Source organism: Colletotrichum godetiae, assembly GCF_030913485.1.
Source record: "Colletotrichum godetiae strain CBS 193.32 chromosome Unknown BDP55scaffold_2, whole genome shotgun sequence".
NCBI lineage: Eukaryota > Fungi > Ascomycota > Sordariomycetes > Glomerellales > Glomerellaceae > Colletotrichum > Colletotrichum godetiae.
Window position 1 is genome coordinate 1,066,516 of NW_026851250.1, and position 18,790 is coordinate 1,085,305.

At 51.8% G+C, this 18,790-nt stretch overlaps 5 protein-coding genes across 5 annotated transcripts; 4 read left to right on the forward strand and 1 right to left on the reverse strand.

Annotated features, from left to right (window-relative positions):
* Positions 1-7,663: 7,663 nt before the first annotated feature.
* BDP55DRAFT_626066 (neutral trehalase) lies at positions 7,664-10,187 on the forward strand (the record flags this gene model as incomplete). Its single annotated transcript, XM_060571581.1, has 5 exons — positions 7,664-7,807; positions 7,912-7,975; positions 8,047-8,171; positions 8,245-9,986; positions 10,040-10,187. 5 exons carry the CDS (start codon positions 7,664-7,666, stop codon positions 10,185-10,187), a joined length of 2,223 nt encoding a protein of 740 aa, XP_060436250.1.
* Positions 10,188-11,347: 1,160 nt separating this feature from the next.
* BDP55DRAFT_643161 (uncharacterized protein) lies at positions 11,348-12,331 on the forward strand. The gene has a single exon (XM_060573493.1). The coding sequence runs from the start codon at positions 11,401-11,403 to the stop codon at positions 12,142-12,144; it is 744 nt and encodes a 247-aa protein (XP_060436251.1). The 5' UTR covers positions 11,348-11,400; the 3' UTR covers positions 12,145-12,331.
* Positions 12,332-12,430: 99 nt separating this feature from the next.
* On the forward strand, positions 12,431-14,210 carry BDP55DRAFT_539895 (isocitrate lyase; the record flags this gene model as incomplete). The annotated part of the gene is made up of 3 exons (XM_060568071.1): positions 12,431-12,817; positions 12,879-13,774; positions 13,853-14,210. 3 exons carry the CDS (start codon positions 12,431-12,433, stop codon positions 14,208-14,210), a joined length of 1,641 nt encoding a protein of 546 aa, XP_060436252.1.
* Positions 14,211-14,951: 741 nt separating this feature from the next.
* Positions 14,952-16,337, forward strand: BDP55DRAFT_540148 (FAD dependent oxidoreductase; the record flags this gene model as incomplete). The annotated part of the gene is made up of 3 exons (XM_060568096.1): positions 14,952-15,307; positions 15,377-16,069; positions 16,142-16,337. The coding sequence occupies 3 exons, from the start codon at positions 14,952-14,954 to the stop codon at positions 16,335-16,337; spliced, it is 1,245 nt and encodes a 414-aa protein (XP_060436253.1).
* A 211-nt stretch (positions 16,338-16,548) lies between these two features.
* Positions 16,549-18,486, reverse strand: BDP55DRAFT_626069 (uncharacterized protein; the record flags this gene model as incomplete). The annotated part of the gene is made up of 4 exons (XM_060571582.1): positions 16,549-16,922; positions 16,982-17,783; positions 17,839-18,239; positions 18,285-18,486. 4 exons carry the CDS (start codon positions 18,484-18,486, stop codon positions 16,549-16,551), a joined length of 1,779 nt encoding a protein of 592 aa, XP_060436254.1.
* Positions 18,487-18,790: the final 304 nt, after the last annotated feature.

Here is an 18,790-nt window from a genome sequence, read left to right on the forward strand (position 1 = left end):
GACATCCACCTGACAGCTGCGACAGATTTGTCTGTTTCGGGAAGCTGCCACTCAGCTCCCTCCCGCTTCCCGTACGAGGTAGTTCTTCTGAGGTCGTGAAGTGGGCGGGCTTAGGGGTTGTCCGGAATTCCCTTGGGGGGCAAGGGAACATCAGAGCATCAGCCACCCGAGAGGCGAGGCCTTTGATAGAAGCTTCCAACTTCCGGGTGGGATCCGTGGTCGAGAGTCGTGCCGGCCGGACAGTATTCGTGGAAACTGGAGCGGGATTGCGTGCAGCTGCCAAAAGGTTAAAACACCATGGTGGTGTGTAGTCAAGTACGGGAAGGTGTGCGTGCGTGTCAAACATCGTCATGTGTCACTTGATCAAAGCCCGTAAAGCGTTTTTTCAAAGCCCGTAAAGCTTAAAGTACTAGCTTTGATGGCCACTTGGCTGTCCTATACAGCACTTCCAAGTGCGACAACTCATGCTAATGACGGTGTATATTTCGTTCTGCTTCTGAACTCTCTGTAAATTCCATAATTTTGTCTTTTGGGCTGCCAACAAATGCATGGTCACCAACTAGTAAGTCTTGGTAAAGTTGTGGTTACATTGCCATCTTTGAGAGTTCAGAGTTTCGTTAAAGCAAGTCTTGCTGCGCCACGAACTGAAAGTGACAGTCAAGAAACTTGTTTCGCCGGTGTAGGATTGTCTCTCAGCCGAATTTCTGCCTTGTCGGTAGGTATTTTGTCTTTTGGTTGCCAACTAACCTCCCGAACTCTCGCCTTTTGAAGCTTTTCGGCGAGGCCGAAAGCCTACCATGAGCTATAGATTCCGCGCAGAGCGCTGAGATACACATAACCTACACGCTGTGTCGTGGATCGCGATCAGCCAGTGGAATGACTTTAGCTGCAGAGTCAAAAGGGAAAACTTGTCCCCCCGAGTGCTGCAATGTATGCTGTCTATCCATGACGGTTGCATCTCGGTCAGAAGTCATCCAGGTAAATCGTGCCTGTGTAATGGAAGGGAATTGCTTTCTATCGCCGAACTTGGAGTTGCCGGCTCCCTGACTATTCCCTCACCCCCCTAGCAGCGAAGGCAATGGTCGGGTTTTCCCATCACAGCTATCTCCAGGGCCCTAGCTCCGGAAGAGTTCATGATAGCAATTTGCTCCTGGGATGGTACAGTAGCAACAGACGCAGCAAACGGCTATTGTGCATCGTACCATGATGATGCAGCTAGCAGCAGGTGCAAGGGGTTCGTCACAGAAGGCGCTGGCGGAACGGAGGGTACCCGGTCTTGGCACGGCTCGGGAGCGTGAAGGAGGGGCTTCGAGAAGGTCGGGACAGATTCCGTGGAGGGTTTTCATCGGATACGGGACGGCTGACCTAGCGGTGCCTGAGTCGGTAGGAGACGATGTCCCTGCCGTTTTGGGGAGAAACAGCCAACCTCCCGGGGCTTGCGTCATAGTTCCACCGAAGATAAATACGAGATATTAATGGGTAACAAGGCACTGAGAAGTAGGGCAAAGTAGTAGTGTGTAGCCGGCAGGCAGAAAAAGCTCTTGTCAGGATTTTCAGGGACCAGCTAGATCGATCACCTTAGTCAATTCCCTTAGGAGTTGACAAGTCATTCAACCCTGCAAAAAGTCGGTGCTCTGTCCGGGAGAATGCAACTCCACCGATCACACACAACTTTTTAAGGTTGGCGATAGCTCCACGTATCTACATGAACAGCTCCACAGGTTGTCGGTCAGTTGCGACTCAGTACGTCTTTTGAACGTAATGATGGTGTGAATGTGACGTTGTAAGAAACGGTTCAGCAGATCTTTCGTTCAATTGACGTAGTTGGTTCCAGTTATATCTGGATACCGCAACTTCTTGTGACGTATTAATGTCCAATTCGATGTGTTTCCAACGGGGGAAAACCGAGTTGCAACGCTCCAGAGTACTGAGTCGTTGTTGTTCAACCCTTGTTCAGAGTAGTTGCAAGCGCAGTTGTCAGCGCGGTTGCAATCATCCGGAACGTTTTACTTCCCTGACATACGATGTGACGGCGCTTGGCGCTCCCTCGTCTGCCCATGCGACCCCAGCAATCCTTTCATTCCTTTATGAGTTGTACCCTCTGATTTATCTCATAATCCAGAGTCAGTTCTTTAAGCTCAAAGTGCCCAGGCTGATCGTAATGACAATTCGATGTGACCGAATGAGGGGTAGACATATCATCTGAAGCTTCAGTGTCATCATGAATCACGATAGTTGGTCCTAAAGGCGTGTGACGAGGCTGACATTGAATTTCGACATGAGTTCAGAAGACTGACTTGAGATAGGAGCATAGACCCGTAAGGTGTTCTCGTGGTTATCAGCCCGTTCTGCCCAGTGATCTGCATGGGAGTACGAATAGAGGTGAAAGGCTCTTAAGACGAAATTAGTACATATGTGTGGTCTTTGCAATGCTATCTATCTGTCAGTTCGGAGATTTTGGCTATCTTAGTAACAAGGCGGACGGTATTATTGCACATCTTGGCGTGATTCCGCGAATGGCAACAGTCGCGAGCACCTACTCCTTTGACTTAGGGTAATGAACAATTCACTAATCCCATGATTCGAACCTTGAGCGCAAAGCTTGTGTGTGTTCTATCTGAAGCGCAATAATAAGATATCTGAGAGAATAGAGATTGTGCATGTCCGGTAAAGTATACTACTACTGCCAAGATACATATAGCGTGTACTTTGGACGTTGAGGTTGGTAGCGAGAACGAGACTTTATCTAAGCTGAGAACTTACAGACTTCAAATCAGAAGACCCTATTTCGGAGCAGCAGAATCGCTTTCGTTTTGGAAACTTACTCACTTGACTGTAGATCAACTATGGACCAGCAAAGAGTTGTGTAATGTGTACATGACCTAGGGGCTTACGCCGCGTCTACTCGACTCGGTGACTGGAATCATGGTCGGTTAAGCAACTAGCTGACCGAGGACTCGGGATTACGAAGACAGTATACTAACATTATCCAGTGGTAATAGCCCTACTGGCCCTCATGGGCTAGGGAAGCCACAGATGGTTGAGACTGAGTGAAAACTTTCACCAGATATCCCATTACCGTATATAATACAGCCTAGCTTCCAATCCCTACCAAAGCCAGCTCAGTGAGTAAGATTCACCTTAGAATAGACCATGTAAGGAGATCTAGTATCTGGTGGGATGTGAGAGGAAACACGAGCAGCACAAAAACCGGCATATCGCCCTTGGTTTTCGCCTACCACCTCATGCGATGATCCCGTGAATATATGTATATTCATCCCATCTACACAGAATGCATCACAATCGAAGCCCATACATACCCTACCAACTCCATTCCAGTCACCAGCCATGAGACGCCCCTCTAGGTCGATGGGGCAGGACATACTGGCTGGGGGGTGGAGTGGCCAAAGGTCAACAATTGTATACGCCCACAGCCTACTCGACGACAGGCTCCGATTTCGAGTTCAATTCCCAGCATGAGAAACAAGAGCTGTAGCCTAACAAGGTGAACTATTTTTACACTAAGAGTGTCATTCTCTTTTTATCTTGCCCCTTCCCCGTGGCCGGGTATAAAAGCTATGATAGTGAGCTTTTATGTACTAGGAGTGAGCTATGCGAGCGCCAAGTAGCCTGAATAGCATGCTTGAGTGTACAAGAATGCGATCCGCTTGAGAAATACGGGATACTTTGAATTCACAGCGCGAGGTGCCCTCGTCTCTGCAGATTATTCACCTTGCGTATTCTGCGTGGGCTTCACACGAGCCTCCAGTAACCATGGAATTCATGAAACTGCCCCCAAGACCTACATAGGCTCAATGAAATGGACAGACCTTTAGCCTTTTTGACTACATAGTTACTTATTTCGTCAACGCAAGTTAGGAAAGAGCATGCGAGATTTTCTATGAGTTCACTTCTCACAGCCTTAGCGTCCTGTAGGCGATGCGAACACAGCGCTTGTAGTTGGAACCTCATTAGGCGGGGGAATGAACTAGGAAGCATCAGGTATATAATCGAGAGGTGATTCTACACAGCTATCTATCATCTCCAGTTTCCATGCTGATTGTCCTTGTGTAAATGCTGGCGCCGTGCCATAACATCCTTTTCTTCGGAGGCTCTCGTGATCGCTCTTCTTGAGTGTGAGTTGATGATCTAGTAATTTGCTTTGGGTGATTCACGTCACTTCTTGTGGTACTATAGAGTCTATTGTGATCAAATCCCTTCGCAATAGTAGCGCTCTAGCCGGTGCCGGATGAAGCAGTTCCCGTGAAGTTTGGTGAGCTTGATGAGTTCCGTGTCGACCATCTTAATTGGAATATGTAGTTTAATGAAGAACAATCTCGTTATGATTTCTGAAGACGCGCATAAGGGTCTGAAATGAGACAAACAACGGCGTTGAAAGCGTTTACGGGCATCTTCTCGACGGCCGCCGATGGCTTACAACACACCACAGCTGACAGGTCACAGCTTGTGTGGACGGCGATCAGAGAAGGCTTTGCTGTGCGAGAAGATCATTCTATGATAAACGAGACATGTCCCTCATGCTCAAAAGGCCTGCTCTCTCTGTCACGGCGACAGGAAATGGTGTATGGAAGCCCAGAGCCAAGCATGCCTGAAGTCACTACGGCACCAACTTCCGTCGACTCTTATCATTCAGTATCAAGGCCATGTACGGAGTCCGATTGAGTGTGGCAATTTGTTAAAATGGGTGAAACCCCTCCGATTTGGAGCTGTCGGGTCGACCACATGCGAGTAACGAGGTCACCATGTTTAGCTGGAGGCTGGCTTGTACCGACTTAGCGACCTTCACATTATCACTCTACAAAAGCAGGCCGATTTATAGCATACAGGTCCATTCTCGTGAATATCCGTCTGCGAGAAACATATCATGGAAACGAGAAACCTATTTGTGTTGGTAGCCACAATATCCTGGAGTCAAACCGCCTTGGGGCAGGTTTTCACGGAAATACGGGAATAGATTTAGTAGTGGAGCACCAAGTCTTGATCGTCGGCCCATGACCGATGTCCATTAGGGTGCGATTCTTCACGATCAACGATTGAGTCTATATCATCCATGTGTTGTACGAGTTGAATCCAGAGACGGCATGAGTCTCGCAGCTTCGCTATCCGCACGCCGTCAGGAGTTGAAGGCTTCGGGTAAGACATATCTCGGACTTCGTAGTTACAAAAGCGACGAGAAGTCACTCAGGCATGTGATGGACGCGAGGTACTAGTGTAGCGTAGGGGTATTTCGATGTACGCATGGAAACTTTGTTATCAACGGTCTACATTCACACCTAAACACGCTTTACCATGTCGGGTCACAACCCAAGAATTGAATGAAGCTGGATGGATGCCCTGAGCAAACATGGGTGGACCAAAAATGATGCAGTTGATAGACCTTACACATGAGAAGTATCCATAGCTATTGAGATGATGTTGAATAATCACCATGCATGTAAATAAATGACTCATTCAATGGGAACACTCAAGCTAGGTACACATGGACTTATAGAAAGGGACCACACCAACCAGCTCAGTCATGATGCTTCAGGCATTGACGACGGACCATGGTACAGTGAGCTGGGATGCCAAAAGATGGAGTGAAGCCAATTGTAAACCCAATTACTCAACAATTGTGAGAGATTCTAGCTAGGAATGACTCGGCGGCGTGAAAGATATTACTGCTGGTAAAGGTGAAACCTTGGTTATGAGGGCATCGTCAACCATGGTTGAGAGAAACTTTAAAGTCAGACTTTGTAAACAGGCCGTCTATTTCTAGTACTTTTCATTACTCTTAAGAACAATGAAGTAGTCTAAGAGAAGTGTGTCATATTCCTTGTGATTTCTATTGAGTAGGATTACCCGTCTTGTTCGTGTAAGTCAGGCTGCGTTTCCTTCCTCGGATCCCGAGGGCGTCAATGAATTAGCAAATTCTCTGCTTGATGTCTGCAACCTGAAACAGGCTACATCAATGCAGTACCCAGAGCATGGTTGATTATGGCTGACAATAATTCCGGAGTCTTGATCAATACCTCTCTTCACTGACGCTGTCAGATAGCACCTCTCTTTCGCCCTCCACCATGTTGAAGGGCTCTGTTCGAGATGAGTCTGTGTGCTGCGACGTCAGAGTCATTGAAAATCCCATGTTAGTCTCATACTCAGTGCCTCTGAGCTCCCTAGCCTACCTGAAAAGGTAGCAAGCAGTGCTCTTGACAGATTTCAACAACTCTTATGTGTTGTCATTGAATCTCAGTAAGATATTGCGGGGTTGGGTGGAATGAGAGTTTGGTGTTTGGGGAAATTGGAAACCCGATTGCTGGTTGACGAAAGAGAGAAAAAGAAAGAAACAAAAGAAAAAGCAAAGATGGGAACCCTGGCGGCGGAATCTCCGCTGACAGTTCTTGGAGGAGCTTGGTCCGGATGAAGCGACGCCATATTCAAGGGTCTCAGAGTCCGCGGGGTACACATTCCTACCCCAACTTGAACCATATTCCACCGGGCAACGGAGGCCGATGCAGGTGTTTTGAGGAATGCCGCACGAGGCTCAATTGGACTGCAATGTCACGAACGTGTGAGCTGAGCGAGCCTAGGGCTTTGTAATATCTTTTGCCTGAGTATCACTGGTAAACCTCGAATTGTGGTAATACAGCAGGCAGGAAAGCTTAGGCCGACGGTTCAGATGGATCCACGTGACACAGAGCTGGAGCGGGGAACGGCCGGGCTTGATTGGATCGAGAGAACGAGGCGGATCGGAGATGGCCCGAAGACGATTGATTGGCTGATTAGAGGTTCCTGGCCCACGCCTTACCCGGCACCTCTCACCGCAGCGTGCAGCGAGGCGAGAAGGATGGGGGACCGGGCGTGGGGGAGACCGCTGGAAAAGCAACGTCTGGCACGATAGCGTCATTGGGACCCGACTTGGCTCCATTTAAAGAATTGGAACCTGATTTCACACAAGAAGCGTGGTGAAGGCTCTCGTATCTCTGGAGTTCTTTCCCTATGACGACACACAAAACACACTGACGCGACAGAGTAACCCGCACGACTTCACTCTAGCATCTCCGAAAAGCCATTCCGTCCCACGTCGGAGAAAAAGTGTTGCATCACCTATTGTAGAACGAGCGCACATTCTGCAAACGTAAGGTACCAAAAAAAGAGCAAAAGAGCAAAAGTGTGCTAACTTGTTGGCCGTCAGCTGCAGGAAGCTGTGTACCTTGCTTCAGCTGCAACCCTACCTACCCGTACCGACCGACACCTCTCCCGCCTATCTATTACCTCCTTTCCTGCCTGTTGCGCCTGCCATTCGGAGGTACCTTGATTGCTTGGCCCAAGACCTGAGACCGCATCAGCCAACACATCCCGCGCCGCGCCCTTGTCTCTTCCCACTCACATTGGGGTCCTCGTGACACGGATTCCTACACACATCAATTTCCCCCCATTCTCTCACCGAGTCAACTCCCTACACCGCCCCAATTCTCACGCCGTCGAGTATCTTTTTCTTCCTTTCGTTCGATACTCTTACAAGTTCGATTACGGCCAGCTCGGCGTATACCCTCACTCAGTACGGATCCAGCGACCTACCTTCCACGGCGAGCAATTGACTATTTTCGGTTCCCGATCCTGCCAGCTATCGCCGCGAACGACCCCGCTTAACTCGCGCACAATGACTTCTCCGACGAGTCAACGCCGCCCTCGTGGCGGCAGCGAAGACCAAGGCAATGGTGTCTTCGACGATGCGAAAACCTACTATACCTCAGAGGAGCGCCATGTCAACCGTGCTGGACCTCGAACCAGAACCTATTCACAGGTACGTTAACCAGCCCGCCGATACCGCTTGCCTGACCGCTTGTTGTTACCCATTTCTAGTTGTGGTACATACTGACTCCTATTTTTTTTTTTCAACTCTTCTAGAACAGCTTGTTCCAACAATTCGAGCGTATGGGACTTCGCGAGCCCTTCCGAAGAGGCAGTCACGGTCAGTCCACTCCTGCTCACTGTTCTCTTACCCCTCTGCGCTGTTGATGTGCTGACCTACGAATCTTACAGACGAGTCCTCCATCCTTGCGAACCGAAAGTTCCTCATTCAAGTAGACGAGACGCTCAAGAGCTTGCAGGCTCAAGAAGATACCGATGGAAACATGCAAATCACCATTGAGGACAATGGTCCCAAGGTATGTCTATGATCCCATGGCCGTCGCCTACTGTCCAGGAGTAGACAACGAAGCTGATACTGATGCAACCCAGGTCTGGTCGCTGAGAACCGCTGCCTCCGCGGGCCACAACCGATTCGATGTCCGCGGAACCTACATGCTCTCCAACCTGCTGCAAGAGTTGTCCCTTGCCCAACAATACGGCCGCAAACAGATCATCCTCGACGAGGGCCGCCTGAACGAGAACCCCGTGAACCGATTGTCGAGACTTATCAAGGACCACTTTTGGGAGGGATTGACGAGAAGAATTGATGCCTCGACCGTGGAGATTGCGGCCAGAGATCCCAAGGACTGGACTGATGACCCGCGCCCGCGTATCTATGTTCCCGTTGGAGCTCCGGAACAGTTCGAGTTCTACACCAAGGTGGCTCAAGATCGCCCAGAGATCCGTTTGGATGTTGTCAGGCTTCCCGAGGTCATCACTCCCGAGCTGGTTCGCGACATGAATGCCAAGCCTGGCCTTCTCGCTGTTGAGATGGAGAAGATCAAGGATCCCAAGACAGGCGAGGACACACTCAGGGGTCTTCCCTTTGTGGTGCCGGGCGGACGGTTCAACGAGCTTTACGGCTGGGATAGCTACATGGAGTCCCTTGGTCTCTTGGTTAATGACAAGGTCCATCTCGCCAAGTCGATGGTGCAGAACTTCTGTTTCTGTATCCGTCACTACGGCAAAGTCCTCAACGCCACTCGCTCCTACTACCTGTGCCGTTCTCAGCCCCCTTTCCTCACCGACATGGCCCTTCGCGTATACGAGAAGATCAAGCACGAGCCCGATGCCAAGGAATTCCTCCGCACATCTATGCTCGCCGCCATCAAGGAGTATCACAGTGTCTGGGTCGCCGAGCCTCGTTTGGACCCCGTGACTGGTCTCTCGAGATACAGACCTGAAGGTTTGGGTGTTCCCCCTGAGACGGAAGCAGACCACTTCGTCCACATCCTCGAGCCCTATGCCGAGAAGCATGGCATCACCTGGCAGGAGTTCGTCCAGGCCTACAACAACGGCAAGATCAAGGAGCCGGAGTTGGACGACTACTTCCTGCACGACCGAGCTGTGCGTGAGTCTGGCCACGACACCTCCTACAGACTGGAGAAGATCTGCGCCGATCTTGCGACCATCGACTTGAACTCACTTCTCTTCAAGTACGAGACTGACATTGCCCGCACTATTCGAAACGTCTTCAACGATAAGCTCGTCATCCCCGACGAATTCGCTGTTGGACCGCTCAAGGCTGGCGAAGTGGTTACTTCGGCAATCTGGGACCGCCGGGCGAAGCGCAGAAAGCTTGCTATTGACAAGTACCTCTGGAACGAGGAGGCGGGTATGTACTTTGACTACAACACCGCCAAGAAGGAGCAGTGTGACTACGAGAGTTGCACCACTTTCTGGGCTTTGTGGGCAGGTGTGGCATCTCCCAAGCAAGCGGCAGCAATGGTACAGCAGGCACTGCCCAAGTTCGAGGCTGTCGGCGGTTTGCTGTCCGGCACAAAGAAGTCCCGGGGTGAAGTTGGCCTGGAGCGCCCTAATCGCCAGTGGGATTACCCCTACGGCTGGGCTCCTCAGCAGATGCTTGCCTGGACTGGACTTGTTCGCTACAGCTTCACTGATGAGGCCGAGCGTCTGGCGTACAAGTGGCTGTTCATGATGACCAAGGCCTTTGTTGACTTCAACGGCGTGGTTGTCGAGAAGTACGACGTTACTCGACCAATTGATCCCCACAGGGTCGATGCCGAGTATGGTAACCAGGGTCTCGATTTCAAGGGTGTCGCCAAGGAAGGGTATGTCGTCTGTATCTGTGATACTCTGTGATCAATCTACTGACAAAGACTAGATTCGGATGGGTCAACGCCAGCTACGTCTATGGACTGCAAATCGTCAATGCACACATGCGCCGTGCTCTTGGAACGCTCACCCCTTATGAGACCTTTGTGAAGGCTATCGAAGAGAACAATGAGAAGCAACTTGCCGAGCTTCTCTGAGTGGCTCTGTCATGGTCGGGAGACCAAGCTACACATAACGCATACGATAGGCCATCAAAAGCACGACGAAAAGCTGGTAAAAACGGTACAGGACCTGTTGTCGAGTCGAGTCTTGGTCGTCGAATTGGATTGGCCTCGAGAGGGGTCTGCATTTGCTCTCATATCTTGCCGCGGCACGTCGGATATTGAAGGTTGGGAAAGGAGTTTGCAAAGGACTGACGTTAAATGGAAGATGCATGACCATGCAGGTTGACTGCAATAAGAGACACGAATGAAGGAATGGGCAGGGTCTGGAAGACTGTTGAAAGAGGTTAGACTGGCTGCAAAGCCAAAGCAGATATCCACCCAATGCGATCCAAACTTGTAAAAGTTGACGTGACAAGATGGTGATATGGGACGAAGCGACGGGAAGGATGTGTTCGGCACGTGTCGATCGGACAAGTTCCGTGAGAGCAGGTAGGTTCGTCAAGCCTCATGTAGCTTTCAAGAGGTGTGGCAAGAGGCTGGCTCGTGGTGCGTGGTGCGTGGTGCGTGGTGCGTGGTGCGTGGTGTGTGGTGTGTGGTGTGTGGTGTGAGGTCAAGCAGGACATGTGACTGACATTGATGTACTGTGTAGGATCTATTGAATGACTTGAAGAGGGTAGGGAGATTCCGGAAGCATCTTCGCAACGGCGGCTGGATTCGGCGAGAAGTACAGAGTAGGGTGTCGAGGGCCGAGGTATCTCTCCAAGTTTCCCCCGAGTTGGAGAAGCTGAGGCCGGAAAGTGTGACGCACGCCAGGAAGCGTGATCAGCTCTGGGTTAAGCCGGCGCCAATGGAATGGCTGCCGACTCAGGTACAGTTTCTTCACATGCTCGAGAGCCGCTACCCCGCGCAAAGAATTTGGGGCAAGTGGCAGCAGCTTCGACCTTTGTACTCTATACGCTAACTATTATTGTCTGATGAATTACCTATCTGTTTCGCAATTACATGCTAATGAAGAAATGAGAGAGAGAAAAAAGACGAGCTGGATCACCGAGTACAACAGACCAGACGGAACATGGCGTTGCAGAATCTCGGGGGCCGGCAGACGTACGGGAACTGCGTGCAGTCGGGTTGCAGAATCTTTTCCCATGGCCCGGCTGCTGCTAATGCTGCTGGCTGCTTTCCCCAGGCTCCAGGTACGGTACGGTAGCGGGAGAGGGCATCGGTATGGCGGGGCACGGCGGGGGACATGCAAGGAGCTTCGGCAACTCGGCCAATGACGGCAATGAGGAAAGACTGGCTGCGTTTCGCCCCAAATCCGTCTTCCCCTTTGAGCCGAATCCAGACCTCTCGCCCGACGTCACCCCTTTCTATCTCTCAATGCTCACACTTACAGATTGATTGTCAGACGCTCAGCTACCTATCCATACCTACCTACTTACAGTATGAGTCCATCACTCACTCACTCATACACAGCAGAGCAGAGCATTCATTCCGCTCCCCCACACCAACAAGGAGAACCGGTGCGACGCCACCGCTACCTATCCTCCTCTCTACGGAACAGACCACGAGGAGAGGAGGGCCATCCAGAAGTATCTGGTACTTGCTCCAGGAGCCTGTTCCGAACTATTTTCAGCTTCCGAGGTTTGTTTTACCCACGGTCCTGGCACCCAGCCAAGATTTCGTTCGCCCTACCAAAGACCATAGACACACTCTCTCCTTATGCTTCCCCATGCCTACAACCCTATGTGACTGGCTGGGCGAATGGAGGGGTTGGCGAGTCACTCTCACCGCGTTGACGTTCTTCACACTGTCCGTCAACTGGCCTGGGCCAGAGGTCAGAGGTACAAGCCTCGAAACAGATGTAAGACGATTGGTCCAGGGACGCCTTTTGGCCGAACACTGCCGATGGCGGCCATGGCCTAGCTTCTGCTTGGCTACTTGTTTCTTTATTCTTATGCTCTGCCCTGACCTCTTCTTTTTTTGCTTGTGACTCCTCCAAGATTGACTTTCTTTCTCCTCCTCTTCTACCCCTCCAAGCATTTCTACTCTTCCCTCAAACTCGTTGATCACTTGTCAATTGAGTTGTGAATAGCATCGTTAGTCTGGTGCTATATCGTCTTGTTCCTGGCCTGCCAAGTATCCAGGTATTCCTGTCCAATCTCGATTCTCACATACCCACATTCTCGAAGCGTACCCTCGCAGAGAAATCTCCTACGCTACAAACTGTCGGAATAGCTTCATCTTTTCCACACATTTCAAGTCACACATTGCCCATCATGGCTTCCGGCAACATGGTTAACAACGCCGTGAACCCGAATATCGAGGATGACCTCTTCCAGAAGGAGGTCGAGCAAGTCAAGAAGTGGTGGAGCGAACCACGATGGAGAAACACTAAGCGATCCTTCACCGCCGAGCAAATTGTCTCCAAGAGAGGCCACCTCAAGATTGAATACCCGAGTAACGCCCAGTCCAAGAAGCTCTTCGAGATTCTCGAGAACCGCTTCAAGAACAAGGATGCCAGTTACACCTACGGCTGCTTGGAGCCCACAATGGTCACCCAGATGGCCAAGTACCTCGACACCGTCTACGTATCTGGCTGGCAATCATCGTCAACGGCCTCGGCCTCGGACGAGCCCGGCCCAGATCTGGCAGATTACCCTTACGTGAGTTGCTCACCTTCACAACAAATTGTGCTGTCATTCCATGGCTAACCTTTCCTCACAGACCACCGTACCTAACAAGGTCGCCCACCTGTTCATGGCCCAGCTCTTCCACGACCGGAAACAGCGCCAGGAGCGCCTGAGCGTCTCCAAAGAGGCTCGCGCCAAGCTCGCCAACATCGACTACCTGAGACCCATCATCGCCGACGCCGACACGGGCCACGGCGGTCTCACGGCCGTCATGAAGCTCACCAAGCTCTTCATCGAGAAGGGCGCCGCCGGCATCCACATTGAGGACCAGGCCCCCGGCACCAAGAAGTGCGGCCATATGGCCGGCAAGGTCCTCGTCCCCATCCAGGAGCACATCAACCGCCTCGTTGCCATCCGCGCCCAGGCCGACATCATGGGCTCCAACCTCGTTGCCGTCGCCCGCACCGACGCCGAGGCCGCCACCCTCCTCAGCACCAACATCGATCCCCGCGACCACGCCTTCATCCTCGGCTCCACGAACCCGAGCCTTCAGCCCCTCAACGACCTCATGATCGCGGCCGAGCTCGCCGGCAAGACGGGCGACCAGCTCCAGGCCATCGAGGACAACTGGCTGAAGCAGGCCAACCTCAAGCGCTTCGACGAGGCCGTCGTCGACGCCATCAAGGCCGCGCCCGTGTCCAACAAGGACGGCCTGATTCAAAAGTACACCGCCGCCGCCAAGGGCAAGAGCAACAACGAGGCGCGCGCTATCGCAAAGGGCATTCTCGGTGCCGACATCCACTTTGACTGGGACTCCCCGCGGACGCGCGAGGGTTACTACCGCCTCAAGGGCGGCTGCGACTGTGCCATCAACCGCGCCATCGCGTACGCTCCCTACTGCGACGCCATCTGGATGGAGAGCAAGCTGCCCGATTTCAAGCAGGCGCAGGAGTTCGCCAAGGGCGTCCACGCCGTCTGGCCCGAGCAAAAGTAAGTCAAAGTCCAGCCAGCGAAGAACGAATCCTCCTCGTCAAGAAACGGTTAACTAACTATTGCTTTTTTTTCTAGGCTCGCTTACAACCTCTCGCCCTCCTTCAACTGGAAGACGGCGATGCCCCGCGCCGAGCAGGAGACGTACATCCGCCGCCTCGCGTCGCTCGGCTACTGCTGGCAGTTCATCACCCTCGCGGGCCTGCACACGACGGCGCTCATCAGCGACAAATTTGCCAAGGCCTACAGCCAACAGGGTATGCGCGCGTACGGCGAACTCGTGCAGGAGCCCGAGATGGACTCGGGCGTCGACGTCGTCAAGCACCAAAAGTGGAGCGGTGCGACGTACGTCGACGAGCTACAGAAAATGGTTACTGGCGGTATCAGCAGTACCGCTGCCATGGGTAAGGGCGTGACGGAGGATCAGTTTCACTGATCGACAGAAAAGAGGGAGATGCATGCTGAGGTAGGGGGGGGCGGGTGTAGAATTGATGTGAAGTGTTTAGGCAAGGATATTCAATTGGTCAGCCGGTGTACCTATTCAGAATGGGTTAGGGTCGGTAGCACGTCTATGAATTGTTCGTTTACTATTTGACACTACATGCCTTCTATCACGGTTTCGTCGCTTTTCTTGGTTGTGGGAGCAGCAGCATGCTGCATCAACATGTTACCTAAGGTAAACCGTTCCCCGGGACCGGACCCATACCGGGGAGCTCCAACGGACCAGCACAGCCTGTCCTGCAGAGAGGCCCGTAAAACCAGTCCCCACACCTCCGACTCCGGAAGCCCGGCATGACGGCATGGCACCAGATTGGCAATCGGGCCCAACGGATCCCACCTTGATGGGCGTTGTCTTCAATTCCCATTTGCTTTGCGAGTTGCGAAGAACTCCACGCAGCCCCCGCCCGGCTGTGAAATGTGGGTACGGAAACCGGTCCGTCCCCACTCCGGTTTGCATCCCATCGGACCTTGCGCCGACGTTGATTGTTGAGATAAGTTGATAGGTATAATATGGCGAGAGTCGCACATCGTTAGGAACTAATTCACTTTGAGATAAATTCTTTTAGCTCACTCTTCTAGTATTCACTTTGATACTCTAGAAGCGGAACGCTGTAGAGGTCTCCCTTTTTCCCACGATACTTTACTACCTGTGTCATTCCCCTTATACACGCCCACAATGACATCCAAAGACTCACCAATCCTCATCGTCGGCGCAGGCGTCTTCGGCCTCTCCCTCGCCTACGAACTCACAAAAAACCGCGGCTATACCTCCGTCACAGTCTTAGACCGCTTCCTCCCCCCCGTGCCAGACGGCAGCTCCGTCGACGTCTCGCGCATCATCCGCACAGAGTACGCAGACCCGCACTACGCCGCCCTCGCCACGGACGCCCTCCGCGGCTGGCAGACGTCGGAGCTGTTCGGCCCGCACTACCACGAGGCCGGCTTCGTCATGATGGCCGACGAGCGTGAGGGGCCGAGCGCCTACTTTGACAAGTTCCGCAAGTGGGAGAGCGGCGGGCGGCCGGCCAAGGAGTTTTTCGCGCCGCCGCAGGTGGATGTGGAGGTGAAGAAGCGGTATACGGGCGTGCAGGCTGACTTGAGCGATTTCACGGCCACGTTGAATGCTGTGGGCGGGTGGGCTGATGCGGCGGGTGCGATTCGGGCGCTCGCGGGGCAGTGTACGCTTGCGGGTGTGTCGTTTGTTACGGGGCGGCATGGGACTGTTGTTTCACTTGAAAGGTCCGGGAAGATGATCACGGGTGTGAGGACGGCGGCGGGAACGACGTTGTCGGGGGAGAAGATTGTTCTTGCGACGGGGGCGTGGACGAACCGGATTATTCCTGGCATGGGACACGCCATGTCTGCTTCGGGGCAGCCTGTGGGCTTCATTCAGCTTTCGGCTGAGGAGGCGGAGAGGGTGAAGGATATGCCTGTCATGATCAACATGACTACGGGTGTGTTCTGCTTCCCGCCGACGCCGGGCACGAACTTGTTGAAGCTTGCGAGGCATGGGTGGGGGTTTGCGACCGAGGTCGAGGTCGAGGAGGGCGGGGCTGGGAAGAGGACGATTTCGACGCCGCGGTTGAAGGAGAGTAACGCTGCGTCTGGGTATCTGCCGCAGGATGCGGATGAGGATTTGAGGGAGGGCGTGAGGCTGTTCTTTCCCGAGTTTGCGGAGAGGGAATGGTGTTACAAGAGGATGTGCTGGTATACCGATACCCCCGAGGGAGACTTCATCGCGGACTATCACCCTGATTTCGAGGGCTTGTTCTTTGCGACTGGTGGTGCTGGACAGTAAGTTTCTGCCCCCCTCACTTCCGCTGGACTGCCCCTTGTTGAGTCACTTTGCTAATGTTGAGGGAATAGTGCTTTCAAGTTCCTCCCGGCCATTGGACCACAGGTTGCTGATAGCTTCGAGCGTAAGCCGTCTACGACCTTGCGGGAGAAGTGGAGGCTGAAGCGGCCCACGAGTAGCGAGGTGCCGTTCAGGTTCTCGGGAGATGGAAGTCGTGCTGGACCGGTGCTGCGGAAGCTTTCGATGCAGGAGCAGTCGAAGTTGTGATAGGTTTGATTCGGGAAGGATTCATTTGACATCGCCGAACATCCAAAGGAAATAAATTAGAAACATCGAACTATCTTCCTAAGCAACGCACCTTGAAACTTGTGATAAATCACCAATGAATTTTGGCTTGTATGCACCTAATTTCACATTTCACCCACCATGGAATAATGCTCTGTGTGACACAGCTGACCCCCAGACCAACCTAGCAATCTCACCCAAATAGGAAGTGTTGCATCTCACGCTCCAAGGACTCCAATACGTGTTTCTCTATGGACCGCACGAAGGTTGAATTCTCAAAGAACGCATCTGGCTGTCTAGAAAAGTGAAGGCAATACTCGATGGATCTTTTGAAGCCAAAAGATACTTGGCCATCGTTGATTCGCTCTTCAAGTACCCTTGATGCAGTGGTATAGCTTGTTTCTTTGTTCGGAAAGCCATCGCGGCCCAGATCGGCTTGCTCCATCAGGCTCTCTAATGATCTTTCGCAATGAATCTCCAGGAGCATAATGCCCAGAGAAAGCATCCTTTGACGACTGGAGAGAATCATGGAGCTGTCAGATACTTGGGGCGGAGGCCCAACCTGAGCTACTACGGACTTAGCGCGACTACAATCAAGTCGCTAGAAATAATAGTAGTGAACATACCCGTCTCGTACTTGTAAGCTAAGTAAGGGTGTTTGGCATCTATTGATGGGTTTCTATTGAGACGTATAAATACACTGTTGTGCCGGCTCCATGGTTGTAACAGCCATGGTGTTTTCCCAAGCTGAATCACTGATGATACGCGAGTGACTGCCAGGCATAACAAGTCTCCCATTCCTAACTGTATCGTGTTTATGGTCAGGAAAGTATCCAGCGTCATTAAATCTTGAGCGAGATGTCGTTGTTGTGCTTCTACCCTGTAGAGTCTTTGCAAGATCTCTGATGAATCCAAATCTAGTCCAGTCTGTGGATACATAGCTCCCGCAATCGAAGAGCAAGTATCGTCGATCTCTAGAGCCGGCGGATCGGGTGGAAATACAGGCCTCGGTACGGCAAATCTTATCTTTGGTATTTTGGGACTACAAAGGTCAGGGAAGTTCAGGATCTTCAGGGTGGTTGCGCAGATACCTAGTTTCTGGAATGCTTTCACCCAGAACACGGATTCCCATGTCGAGCCACACCTTCTCCTCGATTTTCGGCAATGCAACTCCGAATCGTTCCACTGGATGCGGGCTTTATTACACGAGCCTTCATCTTGCTGAAGTTGATTGATCTTATCTGCTTCTTGCAAAAGATTACGCAGATGGGTATTGAAGTCGTTGATTGCTTGGAGCTTTTTGTCCACAGACCGCTTCTTCAAGGTAAACTCAAGCCGTTTCTCAAACCTGAAACGCTCTTGAAGATCCTGTGAGTTCGATTGAGGAGGGTTGGAGGAGACAATGATAGCAAGCCCTTGTTGCTTTACCTAGTTTGGAGCAATTTAGTGAGGACCCAACATGTTCGAGGCTTCTGGTTCTGACCTTATCTGAGCCAGATATATCTAGCTTGGCCACTATACTGACCAAAATATCACTGAGATCCTCCAGCAATCCCATTGTGGGTCCATAAGCACTTCCCAACTCCCTTCTGAGTATTATTGCGAGTCCTTCGCTTTTCCAAAGAGAATGTTGTGAGTTCTTGATCATATGATCCAATTCTTCTTCGTTGACAGCATGAATAAGCAGTATACGCATGTTTTGGTCATATGAAGCGTACTCTATATGCAATCGTCGTATGATCTTGTCGTAATCTTTCTTGCCATGGAAGAATGCCTCTGCAGAGTCTAGAAGAGCCTTGCGGTGCTCATATGCCGATATGACAAGAGGAATAGCGCCGAGAACGAGCCCTGCTATCTCGGCCATCCTGAGACATTGCCCAAGGCCTGAAGTGTGCGTTCTCAGTCAAGATATGAAAGTGTGATGCATACCATGAGTCTCATGGTCGGTGTGAACTCGGCGTGAACTCGGTGGCATGCAGAACTTCTCGATGTCGTTTTCGGAAGTCGCTGGCTTCAACTGGATTTGAAGAAGCGGCGTCTCGTTGTGAAGCGACGTTCGAATGTCTTCCGATGACTGTCTGCCGCAACAGCCTTGCAGTAACTCCAACATGAGTGGACAACGTTGCGGCATTAAGGTGGCCAGCAGTCCCGATCGGGAGAATTTGTTGAATACCCCTCTTTTGGCTTCGTGTCTTTCCCAGCTACCACGTTGGACACGGCCTGTTCATACACAACATAATTCCATGTCACTTGTAAAAGATAAGACATGCTCACCTGTCGACTGCATCCGAATGTCAGCATTCAGAGAGGAACTAAGCCTCATCAACAAGCAATCTATCACTTAGGATTCCCTCGCAAGCTCGAATGGTGTACAGCCCGGAAGCTTAATATCTGGTTACCTATCAAGGATTTGACTGGAATTCTGTTTTTGAGGT

Coding starts and splice junctions, on each gene's coding strand:
- BDP55DRAFT_643161 (XM_060573493.1), top strand. CDS start 11,401: ATGCAAGGAGCTTCGGCAACTCGGCCAATGACGGCAATGAGGAAAGAC.